General features: G+C 49.8%; 1 protein-coding gene across 1 annotated transcript in view; it reads right to left on the bottom strand.

Moving 5' to 3' along the window:
- BMP7 (bone morphogenetic protein 7) overlaps nt 1–17,159 on the bottom strand; it is a 101,814-nt gene that overhangs the window by 56,331 nt on the left and 28,324 nt on the right. The window contains exon 2 of the mRNA XM_017852137.1: nt 8,582–8,774. Coding sequence (XP_017707626.1) covers nt 8,582–8,774 — 193 coding nt within the window. The remainder of the gene's footprint in view (nt 1–8,581; nt 8,775–17,159) is intronic.

Here is a 17,159-nt window from a genome sequence, read left to right as displayed (position 1 = left end):
CCCTAGAGAATGAGCCACCCGCAAAGGTCACTACTGTGGAGGATGGAAAATAGAAACCCTGCCTCAAATGACAGGGTATAAACACTTCAGCTCTCTTGATGGGACTAGGGTGAGGGTGCACCTTTGTCTCCAGAACCTCTAGCAGGAAGAGTGAGCCAAAGTCACCCTACGGGGTGCTCTGCAGCAGCACCGCTCCCTCACCTGGCCTCGCCACCTTCCCACTGTCCGATGCTCCTAAAGGCCTTTCTTGGAAACATTTTCTAATCCTTCACTCTCACAGCCACACAATCCTCAGCTGAGGGTCAGCTTCTGAGAAACCTGACCTGAAACCAGTTTCACTTGATGGCAGCTTCACTCAATTGGCAGTGGCTGCCTCATTTAGAAACCTGTACCAAGGATCCAGGGAAAGGGAGGACTGGGATCCATTAGCAATGCCTGCCTTGGTCCCGGGAGGAGAAGGGTGGCTTGCGTGCTGGAATGCAAGGCCAGGTGTCAGCTTTCCTTCTTCCTTTCTTGGGGTGGCAAAATGGAAAGCCATGGGCATTATTGAGGAAAAAGAAGAATATGGCACCGACAGAGGTGGCAATAGGAAGACAAAGGAAGAAGCAGGGTTTGGAAGAACCTTGAGTATTTACCCACATGCCTACTTCCAATCTGAACTTGAACTAGCTTCATTAATTGTGGTTGTCTCCTTTAAAACATCATTTTCCTGGTAAGCCTGTATTCCTCATCCTTAGAGTTAGTATTTGAGCAGACACTTTTCTTCCCAGCTACAGATGACTGCTTATGACCAAATTGAAAAATATTAATTCTCTTTGTCTCCTGCCAAAAAGGCTAAAGCGATTACAGATCCTGATTCGAAACACAGATGTTAATACATTTGGAAAAATGAGCTTCTATAGGCAAGCAGAGGCCCAGGGCCAAGCATGAAGTGCTTTTGGAATCAAAGTGCCAAATCAAGTTATCCAGAGAGCTGCCTCCACGAAAGTCTATTCTCCCCAAATGCATTCCAGTGTAAAGAACCCCAGGCTGCCGCACACATGCTGATGTCTACCCTATTTGCAAACAAGAACCGACCTACCCTTGGGTACCCACTGGCACACAGCTCTAAATAACGTAATTATAATCATCACAGGGAAACATCCATAGGATCAAAAAGTATCATAATTACAAGCAATTTTCACTTTTTGGAAATTGGGCTCAGATGCTGAAGAAAAAAGGCATTCTCGAGTTTCAGTTCTGGAAGAGAAAGCATGTTGGAGCGTTTGCTAGGACGGACTAGCCCCAGGGCAAAGATACTGTGGCCAGCACCCGCTCATCCAGCAGGCATCTGCTGTGCGTGCGCTGGGGCACACAGGACCAGACCATGCGGTGTGTGAATTCAGGAAGCCCACATCCTCAAAGGAGAGGCCGGGTCATGCTTTCATCCTTTCATGCATTCAGTGTCTTACTGAGCACCTATTACACGCCAGGCTCTAGGAAAAATGGATACCACAGTGAGCAAAACGAACAAAACTCCTGCCCTTGTGGAGCCTCCGTCACTGCCTCTGCTGGGCCCCACTCAGATCCCGCTCAGATCTTCACTATGCAGCCCACGCTGGCTCAGCAAGGGTCCACATGCTGTCCAAGTCCATGCAACTCCCAAGGGGTGGAATAAGAGGCGGCTCCAGGTGCACCTGCAAAGCCTCACTACACACTGCTGGGACAGGCTGGGCAGGTCACTGGTCTCTGCCTCAGTTTCCTTGTGTGGAAAAGACGAATTGCCCCACCATTTCCCAATTTACAGGACTGGACTGCCATGAGGAGAAAGAAAAAAGTGTATCCACCAGCCAAGGAAGAAAAACATATGTGACTGGGGAAAGATGTAAGCTTCTCACCCTTAACCCCCAACCCAGAATTGTGCCCGCATTTCCTTGTCTGTGAAAAAGGGTGTGGGAGCAGGCACGGTGGCTCATGTCCGTAATCACAACACTCTGGGAGGCCAAGCAGGAGAATAACTTGAGGCCAAGAGTTCGAGATCAGCCTGGACAACATAGTGAGACCTCATCTCTACAAAAGTAAAAAACTAGCCAGACATAGTGGTGTGTGCCTGTGGTCCTAGCTACTTGAGAGGCTCAGGTAGGAGAATCGCTCCAACTCAGGAGGTCGAGGCTACAGCGAGCTGTGATCACACCACCGCACTCCAGCAGAGCAACAGAGCAAGACCCTGTCTATCTCTAAAAAAAAAAAAAAAAAAAAAGAGGGGTGGGCAGGGATAAGGGTGCCTCCATGGGGTTTTGTTGTGGGAAGCAGTAAAGAGTCCCTGTTGCATACAATTAGCTTTTGTCATCATGACTGTTCCCAAAGGCAGACATCCCTTCTCCCAGTATAGACAAGCGTCATGGGAGAGAGGAGGCTCCGAGATCGCATTGTGGACCCGGCTAAATCGATGGAAACATAAAGGGAGCAGACCTTTCCCACAGATGGTCTACAAGAGGGCAGGACTGACCACCTTGTGAGGACACCCGCTCAGCTTCAGCGCACATGATATAACACCTATGGGGAATCAGGGAAAATGCGGGCAACCTGCTGAGCCCCCGCCTGCCATAAACACTCAGCGAACGGAATCTGTTGCCGTTGATTCCCAGCCACCACCTGTATGCTCCCTGTGAAGCCAGGCTTGGGATGAATTATGGGAAGAAATAACAGGGACAGAGATCAAAAAGAGCCACCAAGGCCCACCAGATGGCCTCAGACCACAGGACAGGAAGCCAATGGGCATTTGGCCCCCAGATGCTGAATAGGGGATGCTGGCCGTGTCTCCAGCATTAACTGGATTGAACACAGTGGTTTGCCATCTCTGCCCAGCTGGGTGGCTTTTTCCAGAGGGATCCCTGCAGATCCATGAGAGGACCCCAAGTGGAACCAAAACCATTAAGGCCTGCCATTCCCGCTCAGGCAGCTTCAGCCTGGGTTCTGGAGTGGGGCCCAGAGAAAGGGGCTGCGAGGAAAAATGCCAAGGCTCCTTGGTGAGGACTGCTTTCCTCTGACCTTCTAGGATATCCTGGAAGTTCCCAGTAGCCAGAAGGAATCCTCCTTGCATTCTGAAAAGGCTACTCAGGAAGTTGAACTGGCACATCCTGAGAAGGCAGCTCAAAACCAGAGCTCATGCCCTGGGGCTGAGGTGTAGTGGCAAGAGGTTGAAGTCAGGAGATGAGGAAACAGGCACATAGCCTTCAGGAGCAGCAAGAAGCTCCAGAGGCTTCCAGAAGCTTCCAGAAGCCTCTGGAGCCAGAGTCCAAAGGGATCTTCACCCTTAGCCAGTCCCTTTCCTGTGCCAGTGAGACTGACAATTGTGTTCTGGACTATACTTTGGGCTCAGTCTTATAGCAAGAAAAACAGTCTTCTCTGAGACACCAAGCTGAAGGGAACATGGAATGTGTCAGAGAAGGCCAACATGGTGAAACCCCATCTCCACTAAAAATAAAAAAATTAGCCAGGTGTGGTGGTACACACCTGTAATCCCAGCTACTTGGGAGGCTGAGGCAGGAGAATCACTTGAACCTGGGAGGTGGAGGTTCCAGTGAGCTGAGATGGTGCCATTGCACTCCAGCCTGGGCGACAGAGTGCGACTCCGTCTCTCTCTCTTAAAAAAAAAAAAACAACTATTTCCTTCCTCTTGGGCATGTAAGACAGCTCATGGCTGAGAAATTAGAGAGCTCTTAGCCACCTGTTCATACCCTAGCACACAGGAAGCTTTTAAAGCACACCAATGACAGTTCAACCCCTACGGATCAGGACTATTAAAAAGCTCTGTAATTCTAATGCACAGCTAAGGCTGAAAACCAACTCAGGACTCATCAATGGACCCATCTGAGCCCCAGGTGAGGAAATCAGCACTATGGGAATCACTGAGGCACGGCCATGGCTAAGATGGTGAGTGCTGGAATCTAAGAGCCTGGGTTCGAGTCCCACCTCTGCCGCTTTGTAGCTGTGTGCTCTCGGGCAAGCTACTTCCCACCTCTGAGCCAGGCTCTGCACCTGTAAAATGGGGATGATACATCTTCATAGGAAACTTTCCAAGGCGTGAAACAAAGCTGAAATGTCCAGCACAGCCATAAATAGTAAGCACCACGCAACGAGAAGCTTCAACCACAGGGTGGAGACGTGCTCTGGAACGTGACCATGGCTCTCTGCCCAAACACGCTCATGGGGGCTAACGGCAGGGCAAAACCCACCCAGAGTCTTGCTACCAAGTCATGAATCTGCACATCACAAGTTGCCGCCACCCCAGCATCCCCAGGAGAGGACTGGGCAAGGAGCCCTTGGCCCACTGCCCAAGGGCTGTCCTGTGAGGGGGCTGCAGCATTCCTCCTACCACATCCAGCCCCATCTACCTTCTCAGGTTCATGGACCAAATCATCAGGGCGTCCCCAGGGAGCTTGTCAGAAAGGCAGAAACTCAGGGCCCCCATCCCAGGTCTGGTTGAGGGCAAGAGCCTCTGCCTAGGCTGAACGTACCCAGGAAGCTGAGCCCAGGCCTCCTCTGCCAATCCATCCTGTGCAGTGGGGACGGGCAGGGGGCAGCTCCCTCTTCCTCAGAGTGACTCAGACTGCAGCTGATCCAAATCTTGGCCCTGGAGACCACACTGAGGTCACCCTCCTGGCAGCCAAAGTTGCTGAGATGAACCAGGGGACATTTTCATCCAGTTGCCGATATCTCGACCTTGGTGGCAGCTGACTCCCTTGGAGCAGATTCTGCTGCCCTGACTGGTCTTGGCCTTCCAGGGAGGTTCTCATAGGCCAGCTCCCAAAGCAGAGTGTATCACCTACATGTGGGGCAGTGCTGCGGAGTAGGGCAAGCCTGGGATATGCTCGGGGAGAGACGGGGAAGGCTGGGATGGAAGATGCCAGGTCCCAGTTCCACAGTAGAAACAGGGCAAACAGCATGACTGACCCCTACCCCAAACATCTTCACCTTCACCTGGAACCAAAATCTGCACCAGCGGGGAGAGTAGCAAGTCCAGCTCCTGGAAGCCAGGCCCCAGTTGGCCTGGCCTCAGGCCTGGGGTTCAGAAAATGAGGATAAGACTCCAATCCTTTAGCAGTCCCCTCTCGCCCCAGCGAGGCCTCTGGAGCCAAGGCCACTGTCCCCAGACCTGCCTCTTAGCCCCCACTCGCTCCACAGCACGCCAAGGGTGGATCCAACTTGTCTTTCCAGCTGTCTGGGGCCGCGCTTTAAACAGAGCCACAGGGCTGTGGAAGGCCTCCAGCTCAGCTCATTATCGGAATTTAATCTGGATTCCGAGAGATCAAGAGGACTCAGTGGAAAGTGACTCCCACAAGGGGAGAGACGCTGAGGCCGACCCAAAGCCAGCTAATCCCCAGCACCCCCAGGGCTTTCCTGGAGCTCAGGCACAACTTGTCAGATGTCCCAGCCCTGCACAGCTGGACGGCTGGCAGCACAGAGACCAAGGCAGCCACACGGCGGGGGCAGCAGGGCAGGGTCTGGGCTCCCCTGGGCTGAGATCTGCAGGAGGCCTTCAGCTGGAAGAAGCCGTGTGGGCCCAGGCTGGGGACAGCAAAGAATAGCCCCATCTCTGAACAGGCGAGCTGGCAGAAGTGTGGGGGATTCGAAGAGCTTTTTCAAGCTCGGGCCTTTGTTCCCACTGGGAGACTGCAGAATTAGGGAAACTGGCTCAGTGGACATACACAGGAAGGCAGTGCCACAGCCACCACCCAGGGCTCTTATCTTCCCAGGGAGGTCTTGCTCCACTTCCTGCTGTGATGACGATGATACTAACGCAGGTGACCATTTATTGAGCACTTCCTGTGTGTGAGACACTGTTGTAAGTATGTCACCCCCTTCCATCCACAGCACAACTCTGGAAGGGAGATCCAATTATTATCCCCATTTTACAAAGGAAAAAACTGAGGCTCTGAGAGATGACTCTTTCCCAAGGTCACACGGGTACCTGGTGGCAGGATTTGAATCCATGCTCTTAATAGCTAGGGAACTACATAATAGGGGTATCTTGGTTCTAGATTCAAAAACAAAACAACCTGTCCAAAAAAAATGAATAAATAATATTTGTTCAATTTAACCATTTAACTTCTGAAGAATGGAGGCTTTGCTGCAGGAGGCACAGGAAGAACATGTAGAAACCTAAAGAAAGCAGCTCGGTCTTTCCCTCCACTGCTTCTCACCCTGCTCCCTTCCCTGCTCAATGCTCCCACCCGCCATGTCCTCTCCTCTGCTGGAACGTGAGCTTCCAGAGGGCATGGACTCATGTCTAGTTCGTTCTGGTCGATGCCCTCAGGCATGGCATGCAGCAGGTACCTGTGCTGAGGGGGGACTCAGCCACCCAGCAGCCCAGAAGCCCCCAGGAGCAGGACCCCAGCACCAGAATGGGCATCCCCAGCCCAAGTTGCTTGTTGCCAGCAGCCTGGCAGGGAGGACGCCTGGAACGCCCGTCCCTGCTCCAAACACAGTGCTCAGGCCTGCTGCCCAACCCTGTAGCCCTCAGGATCCACCCCGTGGATCTCAGGCAAGACAGCAGAGACACCTCAGACCATGATGGGACCAGGTACCCATGAAGCCAGCAGGAAGGACCAAGAGCTGCCAGAGCTGAGTGGAGGATCCAGATAACAGCCTGGACACAGAGGTTGTGGTTTCGTCCTAAGAAAGAAGCTCCCTGGCTGCTGGGAGTAGATGCCGATGTCACCTCCCAGGAGAGCTGCTCAGCAGTGTCTACCAAAGCCACCCACGTGTGGCTCTCTGACCCCACAATTCTACCTCTAGAACTTTATAGGACTGATAGACATGAACAGTTGTGTCAGTGAGGGTACCCGCCCTGCGGCACCGTCCATCACAGAACAGAGGGGCCAGTGTGCACACACGAAAGACAGCACACTCCATGCTGTGGAACAGTGAGGTGACTCAGAGGACGAGGGCACCCCGCGTGAACCACTGGAAAGGGCTGCTGAGGTTCATCATCCAACAACAAAAGCCAGGGGCAGGAGTGAATGCACTGTGGGGTGCCACAGGTGAAAACAGCAACCCAGATCCCTTCGCTGATTTCAGGAGACTCCAGAAACTGGCAGCAGGAGCTGCCTCAGCAGGAGCTGGGAGCCTTCATTTTCACTGTGGTTCCTTCTCTTTCCTTTTGATGTTATACCATGAGCATGTCTTGCCTACTCAAAACTTTTTTTTTTTTTTTTTTTTTTTTGAGACAGAGTCTCGCTCTGTCACCCAGGCTGGAGTGCAGTGACACCATCTTGGCTCACTGCAACTTTCTCCTCCTGGGTTCAAGCAATTCTCCTGCCTCAGCCTCCCAAGTAGCTGGGATTACAGGCACGTGTCACTATACCTGGCTAATTTTTATATTTTTAGTAGAGACGGGGTTTCACCATGTTGGCCAGGCTGGTCTCGAACTCCTGACCTCAAATGATCCACCCACCTTGGCCTTCCAACGTGCTGGGATTACAGGCATAAGCTATCATACCCAGCCTAAAAACAAATTTTTGAAAGAAATATCGTTCATAAGCGTGGGCTCCAGCTTTGCAAACCTGGGCTCACGTCCTAACGTGGCCACGTTCTCTCTGGGTGGCCTCATTCTTTGGCTTCGGGCCACTTTAGTTCTCCCCGTTTTACAGATGAGCCACCACTTCTGAAGGCTACAGTGAATGTGAAACAAGATATCTCAAGTGAAAACCACTGGAAACACTCAAGACAGTTTTGTCTTCTTGGTACTTAGATGACCACCCCCCCCACCCCCGCCAAATAGCAGTGCTTGGCAAACGTGGCTGTGATGGTTTTTCTGTCCCTGTCTATGGTAAGAAGTCCCCTTTCTAGCTGAAGATGCTAGGCCTGCACATCACAAGGAGGTGCCCACACCACCTTTCTTCCATTAATTTCCCTGCCCAGTGGGGACGGCAGACGTCTGACAGCCTGAGGGGTCCAGTAACCCAGCCACTAAGTAATAGGACCTTGGTCATTTTCGCCTCCAGACTGTCTGAATAGAATGTACCTGCTAAATGTCCCAGCCCTTTTTCTTAGCCTCCTTACTTCTCACAAGACCTTGAAATTAATGCACCTCGATAAATTAAAGACTTTCAACACACATGTTTGGTTTCTGACCTAGTGATTCTTGGAAGCTAAGAGTTCTCTGTTTATTTTTGGTTTGGGTTTTTTTCTTCCCCTAACATTTTATTTTAGATGGCCACCTTAATTAGTTGCCTGACATCGTGCACTGGGTTTCAGAGTAAGGAATGGGAGAGAGGTAGCCTTCAAAAATGTTTTTTCCCCTTCCCCTTTTCTTCTATGTCCCTTAGCACCCAGCCAGATCCAGACTGCCTATATATATACCCATATGGTACCATGCATCCTCGGGCTCCCTGGCCTTCTACTATTCCTGAATTCGTTGTCGGTCATGGTTTTAAGAAAGTGACATACACCATACACCTTCTTTAGAAGGGATAATCTGGTACAGGGCCTGGCACGTGGCTGCACCAATCTGTTCCATCCTCTGGCCATCACCCCCTTTTTCCTCTGCCCCCAGAAGAAACTCAGCACCTCTCCCAGATACTCGTACAGCACCCACCTGCCCAAGTGTTCCTGGAGCACCTGATAAACGCTGATCCGGAACGTCTCATTGTCGAAGCGTTCCCGGATGTAGTCCTTGTAGATCCGGAATTCGGCTGCCGTGACAGCTTCTCCTTCTGGGATCTTGGAAAGATCAAACCGGAACTCTCGATGGTGGTAGCGTGGGTGGAAGAATTCCTTGTCATGTTCCACTGGAAGAGGAAGAGAACACACACCAACACCGAAAGCTTATTAGTGTCTGGGTTTCACTCTCAGGCTCTGAGTTCAAGCATCTTGCCTAAGCTAGATGGAGGCATTCCTGTTGCCAGTGACCCCAGTGACAACTGCTCCTTCCGCACTGATACACTGCAGACTAGAGGGTCACGGGCTCAGACCCCATGGTCCCCATGGTCATCCTGAACGACAAGAGCATGATTTTGCGTCCAACCTGCTGGGAAAAGTAGAGCACTAACCACAGCCATCCAAGAGGTCCTGGCCAGACTCAGGTCCCAGGGGCTCAGGCCTGGGTTGGAATCTGGCCTTAGCCAATAACCAACAGAGTGGCCCTAGATAAGGTAACAAAAAACCTCTATGGAACCCAATTTCATCATCTAAAAAATGGGGATCATAATCCTCCTTCGTGGGTTGTGGTCTGGGTTGAATGATCTCATTCACACAAATAGTTTAACATCTGCTAGGGCTGGATAACTGTTAGCTATTGTTGGTAAGCAGAAACCTTACTGTGCCTACTATGGGACGTCTCAGGGGTTCTCAGCCCTGAAAGCACATGAAAATCATTGTGGACACTTTTAGAAAATATTGATGTCCTGGCCCAGGTGTGGGCTGGTAAACATTTAACAACCGGCTCTCTGGGACCTGATCTGAAGTGCCTGCTGACTCCACAGTGTAAATACCACCATCTTGGCAGATTTCGAGATACCAATGTGAGGTTGCTGGACATGGATGGGAAGAGAAGCACACAGCGGGCTCCAGCACACAGCTACTCCTACCCCCTCCTGAACCAAGGGAATCAATATCTTCTTAAAGCACCCCCAGATATTTCTAATGAGGTGCCAAGGTTTACAGCCACAGCAGTAGACTAACAGCAGTAAAATAAGTGAATGGCAGAGTGGGGGTGGGGGTTGAAAGAGAGAGAGAAGGCCATGGGGATGTCACCAATCGCCCCCTTTGATTTACAGAGAAGGCAGGAGTCTCTGTAAAGGGCAGCCACTTGGGAACCAAGTGAGCCTCCGGAGGTGACCCCAGGTGGGAAGGCAGGGCAAAGGGTCTGACTGTGTACCGTGGGACTGCCTGGGGCCAGTCCTCTGTCACCTTTCCAGTTCAGTCGACCCTCATGCCAGCGCTAAAAGGTGAGCAGCCCGAGGAGGTGAGTACAATCCCACATAGGTAGGTGGAGCATGCACCTGAGACCCAGGAGGTGTCCAGTGACCTCCCCAGGGTCAAAGACCTGGGGGATTCAAGCCCAGGTCCTGCCCAAACCAGAGGCCTGAACCACCATGCATCTCTGTGGCTGCATGAACAGCTCAGCAAGGGGCGTTCCTTTGCTTGCTTGCTAGAACTTTTTAACTGCACTGCTGCATACATGTAGCATGTGTGTAAACCAAAGTAAAACCAGTCATGGAGATTCCTCTGGGTCAAGAGACAAAACACCCCACTTCCCTCCCTGGACTTCTCAAACTATAGGTTAGTTTTGCCTGGTTTTGAACAGTCCCTGCAGGGCCTCATACACTATACCCTCTTTTATATCTGGCTTCTTTCATTTAGCAGTGCTGGTGTAATTCATCCACGTCACCGTGCATGCTCGTTCATCCTCACTGTTGTATGACAGGCCATCGTTGTATTAGACCACAATTCATGTATCCATTCTACAGTTCATAGGCATTCAGGGAGTTTCCAAACTGGGGCTCTGAAAGCAGTGCTGCTATGAACACCACAGGGCATGTGTTTCATGTCTAGAAGTGGAATTGTGTATGTACAGCTTTAGTTACCCTGGAAGCTGTTCTCCCAAACCATTGCATCTAAGAGGTTTTGAAGAGTGTGCTAGGAAAGAGGTGGAAGAGGCCAGGTCTGCCCATGAAGGAGGTGGCACAGTCTTGGGACAACTCATGGCTTCTCAAGTGCTTTTCTCCAGGGGACCAGGAGAGGTGAAGCACAGATGAAGTCTTGTTCCAACCGTCTCTGTTCTCCACCGGAGCATGGCCAGACCTCCAAAGGCCAGGAGGAGCCTTTGAAGTGTGCCGTGATTCAACTTTCAGCAGAGAGGGTTGCTCCTGCAATCATGCACAGGAGCAAAGTGCAATGCCTTGAACACAGTGGGTCCCCAGCAAACCTCAGTTCCCTGCTCCCAGCGCTGGATGAACCCAGCTTCAGAACAGCCCCACTGGGAGATACACAATCAGACGGAGCAGAGAAAGGGGCTGGGGAGCATCTGTTTTACAACTGAGGACGGCTGAAGAGCCCAGAAGTGCAAAGCACATGTTTACCGAGTGCTTACTCTGTGAGCCCCACACTGAGCACTCTTTGCCAGCATCTGATGGAACCCCATGAGGCAGGACTGATCCCCATTTTACAGATGAAGAAACTGAGGCTCAGGGGGGCCAGGTAACTTTCAAAGGTCACAAGCCAGGTGAGCGGCTGAACTCCAAAGCTCACCCTCTTGACCTTCACACTCTCTAGAGCCAGGTGGCCTGAGTTTGATCTTGGCTGTGCCACTTACCAGCTGTGTGACCTTCCCCAAGCTACTTAATCCCTGTGTGTTCCCCTCTCCCTAGAGATAGTAACAATGGCCCTTTCTCATGGAGTTGTTGGGAAGATCACAGAAGCCATTTGCTCACAGGAGAAAGCCACATGAGAGCCATTTGAGTCTGCCGTTGTTACAGGTCCTCTAAAACAATGAGCCAGAAGAATGACAATCAACATGTGCTGTGGGCATTTACACAGTGCACTTATGATTACATTTGAAAATAAAAAGTGCAATAGACCGAACAATAAAGATATGTTTGAATAAGCATGACACAAACACAGGTACAATCATTAGAGTCATGCCCAATGAAGAAAGAAAACACTGATACATAATCACAAACACAAGGTTTGTTGCAACAGCTGCAGGTACAACTGTTTTTAATATGTAAGATAAACTGTATCTTAACTGTTAAGGTATCGGAGTTACAAGGTTTCTCTTCTAAAAAGCAACTCAGGGATAAAATGAGGAACTAAATTTCTTGCAAACATTTGTGGGCTCCTTGGTATGGCTTTCTGAGAGGATTTCCTTCATTAATTAATTGGAGACTATGAGAAGCAGGAGCCACAATATTACTCTGTTCTCCCTGAAACCCACATTGTCACATGTTCTGAAAATGATTTTGTATCCATTATCAAAGAAAGAACAGTCATGAAGTACGCGCGCGCGCGCACACACACACACACACACACACACACACACACACACACAAATAAGCAGTGGATAATTCAAAGTCCAAACCAAATTCCAAATCTCATCTTTCCAAGGTTTTCCTTTTCTATAGAAGCCACTCCACAGTATGGAATCTGGACCATTTCAACTCAAGTCTCAAGACGATTGAATCGTTACCACTAAAACAGGTAGAAGCTTGCATGTATTTTTCACATGAAAATATGTCTTTACACTTTCTTCTAAAGTTACTGTATATAGTTGATTACCCAGGACTTGAGTTTTAAACTAAATGTCTAGAGTTGACATCTCCCCATGCCTACAGGGAAAAGCTTCCTCAGGAAGCCAAGAGCCTAGGATTCCAGCTTTTCCTCCCTCTACCTTGTTACATCCCAGCACCCCAAGGGCTGAGAGAGCTCACAGGCATTAACAAAGGTCTTCCATCTTCAAAAAATTAAAAGGACCTAAATCCCCAAGACCAAAAGATAAGTCCAATGAAAATGGATTCCAGAAAACACCATCCTGACAGAAAGCAGCCCCATCACTGTCCCAAAGACAAGACCAGTGTCTTTCTTTTACAAAAACCCGAAATAGCCCCAAAACTGACCCTAAGAGGGGAAATTCTGGGCTGTAGGGTGTCGATAATGGGTTAGAGGCAGGTAGGAACAAGAAGCTGCCCCCCGGGCGCCCCCCCCCCCACCGCCCACGTGATCCTTTGTCACGTCAGGGAAGACTTATGTCCCAGATAGGAGTCACACCTGCCCCCAGCATCACTCAGGAGTACCTTGCCTCTCCCTAACATCTGGCGTTCTTCCTCCCACCTACAGTTATGAGAAATATTCAGGCAAACCCCTAAGTTGTGGTTGTCTGATACAAAGGGAGGGCCACAACCAAAGAAACTGGCAACCCACTGTGTAGACTTGCAAAGGGCAGCTCATGCTTAAACAGAACCTGCAGTATTCAGAGTCGTGCTTTATGGGACAGTATTTAACACCCTAAAAATTAGGGGTATGAACCCAAATATATGCATATGTACAGCTGTACATCATAATACACAAAACTAAATGAACACAATAAATTGTTACAAACACAAGAAAACAGTACAGAAGATATATTTCTATTGCCTGGGGGGGTCACTTTGTGCTGGGCATACATAGCTCATCAGGATGAGCAAAGTTGGGGCATGGCTCACTGCGATGCACAGGTGATAAGGAGCCCTGTCCATGTCCCCCCACCCCCACTCCCCATCCCTCGTGTGTCTGTCTCTCTTGGAGAATCCATCATCACTGTCCCAGTTGAGCCATGGGACTCCAAGGGAGCCACCATCTTGTTCCATGATTCTCTTCTCCCCAGTTGAGGGACGGGAGGAAGCCAGTCTTAACCTTGGCCACACATAGGCCTTCTTTTATTTTTATTGGAACCTGGTATGAAAGAGCCCCTATTCACTCTCCCTGCCTTGATTTCTAAGGATGTAATCCAGTGCTCCAGGAAGCCCCTTGCCAGCACCCTGCAGGGAAGGCTGGTCTGTGAGAAAGAAGCTTCCAAGTACAGAGGACTGAGGTTGGAATTGAGGAGAGAGACCTGCTAGGTTGATCCCCTGGTCTGGTAGTCTCTGCCCTTCCTGAAGTTTGGGTTTCAGCTCTTCTAATCTATGAGCTACGTTGAAAGCCTTCAAAGAAGTCCCCTTTAAGCTAACTCTAGTCAGGCTGCTGCCTGACTGCAACCAAGGCAGTTCCGAGCAAAACACACACAAGCCCAATTATATATACACCCAGAAGTGGAAATGGATGGGCAGGAAACACTTCCAGGTAGCTGTGTTCTCTCCAGATGACCATTCACCATGAAAACTGCTTTCTTCAGACTTGGATCATTCCCAAATGTAAGTAATCTCCCTTGACTGAGCTCTGTAAGAACAGGACCCATGACTGTCTCAGCTCTGGATCCCATGCCCTGCACAGCCTGATGTTTAGCAGGGTCTCATAAATCTTCCACACTGAACACATTCCTCTTCACGCAATTCCTTTCTAGTTTAAGTAAACTACTTTGTTGACAATGTACACACAGTAAGGCACACAGACAAGCATTCAGCAAGTGTGATGAATTTCCACAACGTGAATACACGTAGAGCAGGACACAAAACATTTATTACCAGCTCTGAAGTCGTCCCGATAGGGGCCCCTCCCAAACACCAGTCCCTGCTTCCCTAAGGCTGACTGCCTTCCTAATACCCAAAACCGCAGACTGGCTCTGCCTCTATGACACCTGACTATGGAATCACAAATGTGTTCTCTTCTGCGTCTGCAGCTTTCGATAGCCTCATTCATGTGGTTCCGCGTACCAGTGGTCCATGCATTCCCACTGCTGTCTAAAACCCTGTCATATGAATAGGACACAACTCATTTTGTTATAGTCATTTGGGGAGTTTCCAGTTTGAGACAAACTGTGCTGCAATGCATACTCCTGTGCATGGTTTTTGGTGAACACGTGTCCACTGGGTAAATGTCTTGAAGCAGGATTTCTGGGTCAGAGGGTAGGCACATTCAGCTTTAGTTCCACATCTGACTGTTTCCATGGCAACAATTTTGGGGAAACAGGGTATGAGGCCAAAGGAGACATAGTCCCTAAAGAGATCGTTCATTTTCGCTGATGTTGGCAAATCCCAGTGCCTGTGTTTAGGCATAAAGAAGGTGGGAGGCAGCTCTGCAGGTGGTGGTTCTTCCCAAGAGAGGTGCTGAATGGACGCTTAAGGAAGAACGGAGGCCCACTAGCCCCAGAGGACAAGGAAGGGCACTGCAGGCAGAGGGAACAGCGTGACCGAGGGCCCAAGAGACAAGAAACAGGGCATGCTGGAGAGTTTAGGTGAGAAGTTTGCTGAGAATAACAAGAAAAAAGCAACAAATTCCTCATTGGGAAAATGCCTGAATGTCAAGCTAAGGGGTTGATCTTTGATGTCATCAACCATGATGGCTTCCTCCCTTGTTAGACACAAGGCAGTGCCCTGACCAGATCTATTTTAGATAGAGGACTGGTGACCCTGTGGAAAGTGGATTGGTTATAGGGAGTAAGGACAGAGGCAGGGAGCTCAGAGGCAGCTCTGGATCAGAGATGATGCATACCCAGTACATGCGCTCTGCTCCTCCCTCCTGGCACCCGAGGCAGGCATCACTAAACAATCGCAACACTCTTTTCTTAATTCTGGCACCCAGGCAGCCACTATCAATCCTGACTGGCTCAAGAGAAAAGATGTTAGCATTTTCCATCCCTTGTCAGGACCCCAGAAGTGTAATGGACCAGAAGTGCTTCTCTAGGGGGACAAGACAATGGGTCCAAAGCAAGCATATGAAGAGGGGGAACTAGAGGATGCTGCCCACTGCTGGCCTGGAGTGCCAGGAGGGCGATAACACCATCAGTAGATGTCAGTGCAGGAGAGAACGCTCAGGTGAAGCGGTGGGGAAGAAAACACGTGTGGCTGCAGACAGGTGAAACTTGAGATGACCTGCAGAAAATTCAACTGGACAGTTGAAAAAAGAGGTTTAGATAACCCTGGCAAGAATGCTCAAGCTCGGAGCTGTTGAATTGGGTTTATGGATAAAGTTATGCAGGAAAAATGCATTTATGATGAGAAAGACCAGCATGACCTTGAAGCGATATTTTGGGACTGCCTGGGAGAAGGAGAACGATGCCACCAGAAGGACTTGGTCCAAAGGAAGGGCAGGACCAGAGGACAGGCAGGGCAAGATGGCCCAACAGTGGCCAGATTCAGAGAAAGGGGGCAGGGAGATTCCTCTTCCAGTGACCATTCACTGGATTTGGTCGCTGGCTGCTCAGAGACCTCAGGAAGCAGCTCTCATGGGGACAGCCACGCAGAAAAAACACCTGACGAGCAAGACTGTGGCCAGTTGCATATGAAAGATATTTGTATCCATGAAAAGGGAAACCATCAGCCCAGGCAAAGCCGCCTTCATTTCCTCCTGAAGCCGCTCTCCCAGCCAGGGCTGGAAAGAGTTGATAAATGGATAGTAAATAATCACCCAGCAGCTCCTTCCAAAACTTTATGGTCTTCAGAAAAAAAAACGGTTAATCTTCCAGACTATGCGGTCCTCTCACTGCCCCCAAAGATGCTGCTAAACTACGAGGCAGGAACAAATATTTTATGAGCGAAGGGATGCTTTCCAGGCAAAAACCACAAGTCCAGCATTAGAGTTCCTCACTCAGAGTCTGGTTTCTGTGAGCACAAACTAGTCCTAAGCATTCTTCAGCTCCAGTTAAGGGCTGGGGACAGACCTCTGCACCCCGCTTTAATGAGGATGAGGCTCAAGGAACTAAAAGAACTTATCAAAGTCTACATAATAACCAGAAGTTAGAACTGGGTTTTCACGGACCCGAGGACTGCTTAGGGCCCCATATCCCGGCACTTCCCGGGTGCCCATTTAACTCTGAAACTACCAACCCTGGCTCGTTCTTTTCCTGGAGGGCTATAGCTCATCTGGAAGGTTCTGGCATACACCAGAACTCACTGGAGCTGACTTATCCCGGCTGCTGTTAGAAGGCAGTTTATGGCCCGCAATTTCAGGGATGTGAAATTTGATGACGACTCTTCATTCATTCATTCAAAGATTTCCATGGCAAGATTAAGGAGCTTGGAAAAGCCGCCAGAGGCATGCAATAACTCCACTACTCTAACAGGAAAATGTTCTCTTAATAACATGAACAGCCTGGGGAGGCCACACTGACACACGCAGCTCTTGGGAGAAGGGAGGAGAATGCCCTATGCCCAGAGAAACAGAACATCGCCTAGAAGTCGACAATGATACGTATTGTCCAGATAACACCTCCACTGTACTCATTCAACAAGGACTTTCTGGCCACCCCAGCAAGGACCTGAGAGCCCTCAGCTGTACTGTACCAGAGCAGTTCGTAGAAGCTCACTTAGATTGCAGCTCTGACAACCTATGGAACCCCTAAGCCAGGTAAACAGTCACCATTTTTTAAAATTTTATTTTTAATTGTGGCAAAATACACAGAATATACCATTTAATATTCTAACCACTTTTATGTGTACAGTTCAGTCATTTTAAACACAAGGGATGCCATTCTTGCACATCCAGTCTCCAGGACTCTTTTCATCTTGCAATGCCGAAACTCCGTCCCCATTAAACACTAACTC

This window comes from Rhinopithecus bieti, unplaced genomic scaffold (genome assembly GCF_001698545.2).
Source record: "Rhinopithecus bieti isolate Rb0 unplaced genomic scaffold, ASM169854v2 scaffold_33652, whole genome shotgun sequence".
Lineage (NCBI taxonomy): Eukaryota > Metazoa > Chordata > Mammalia > Primates > Cercopithecidae > Rhinopithecus > Rhinopithecus bieti.
This window is presented reverse-complemented; position numbering and strand designations above follow the sequence as displayed.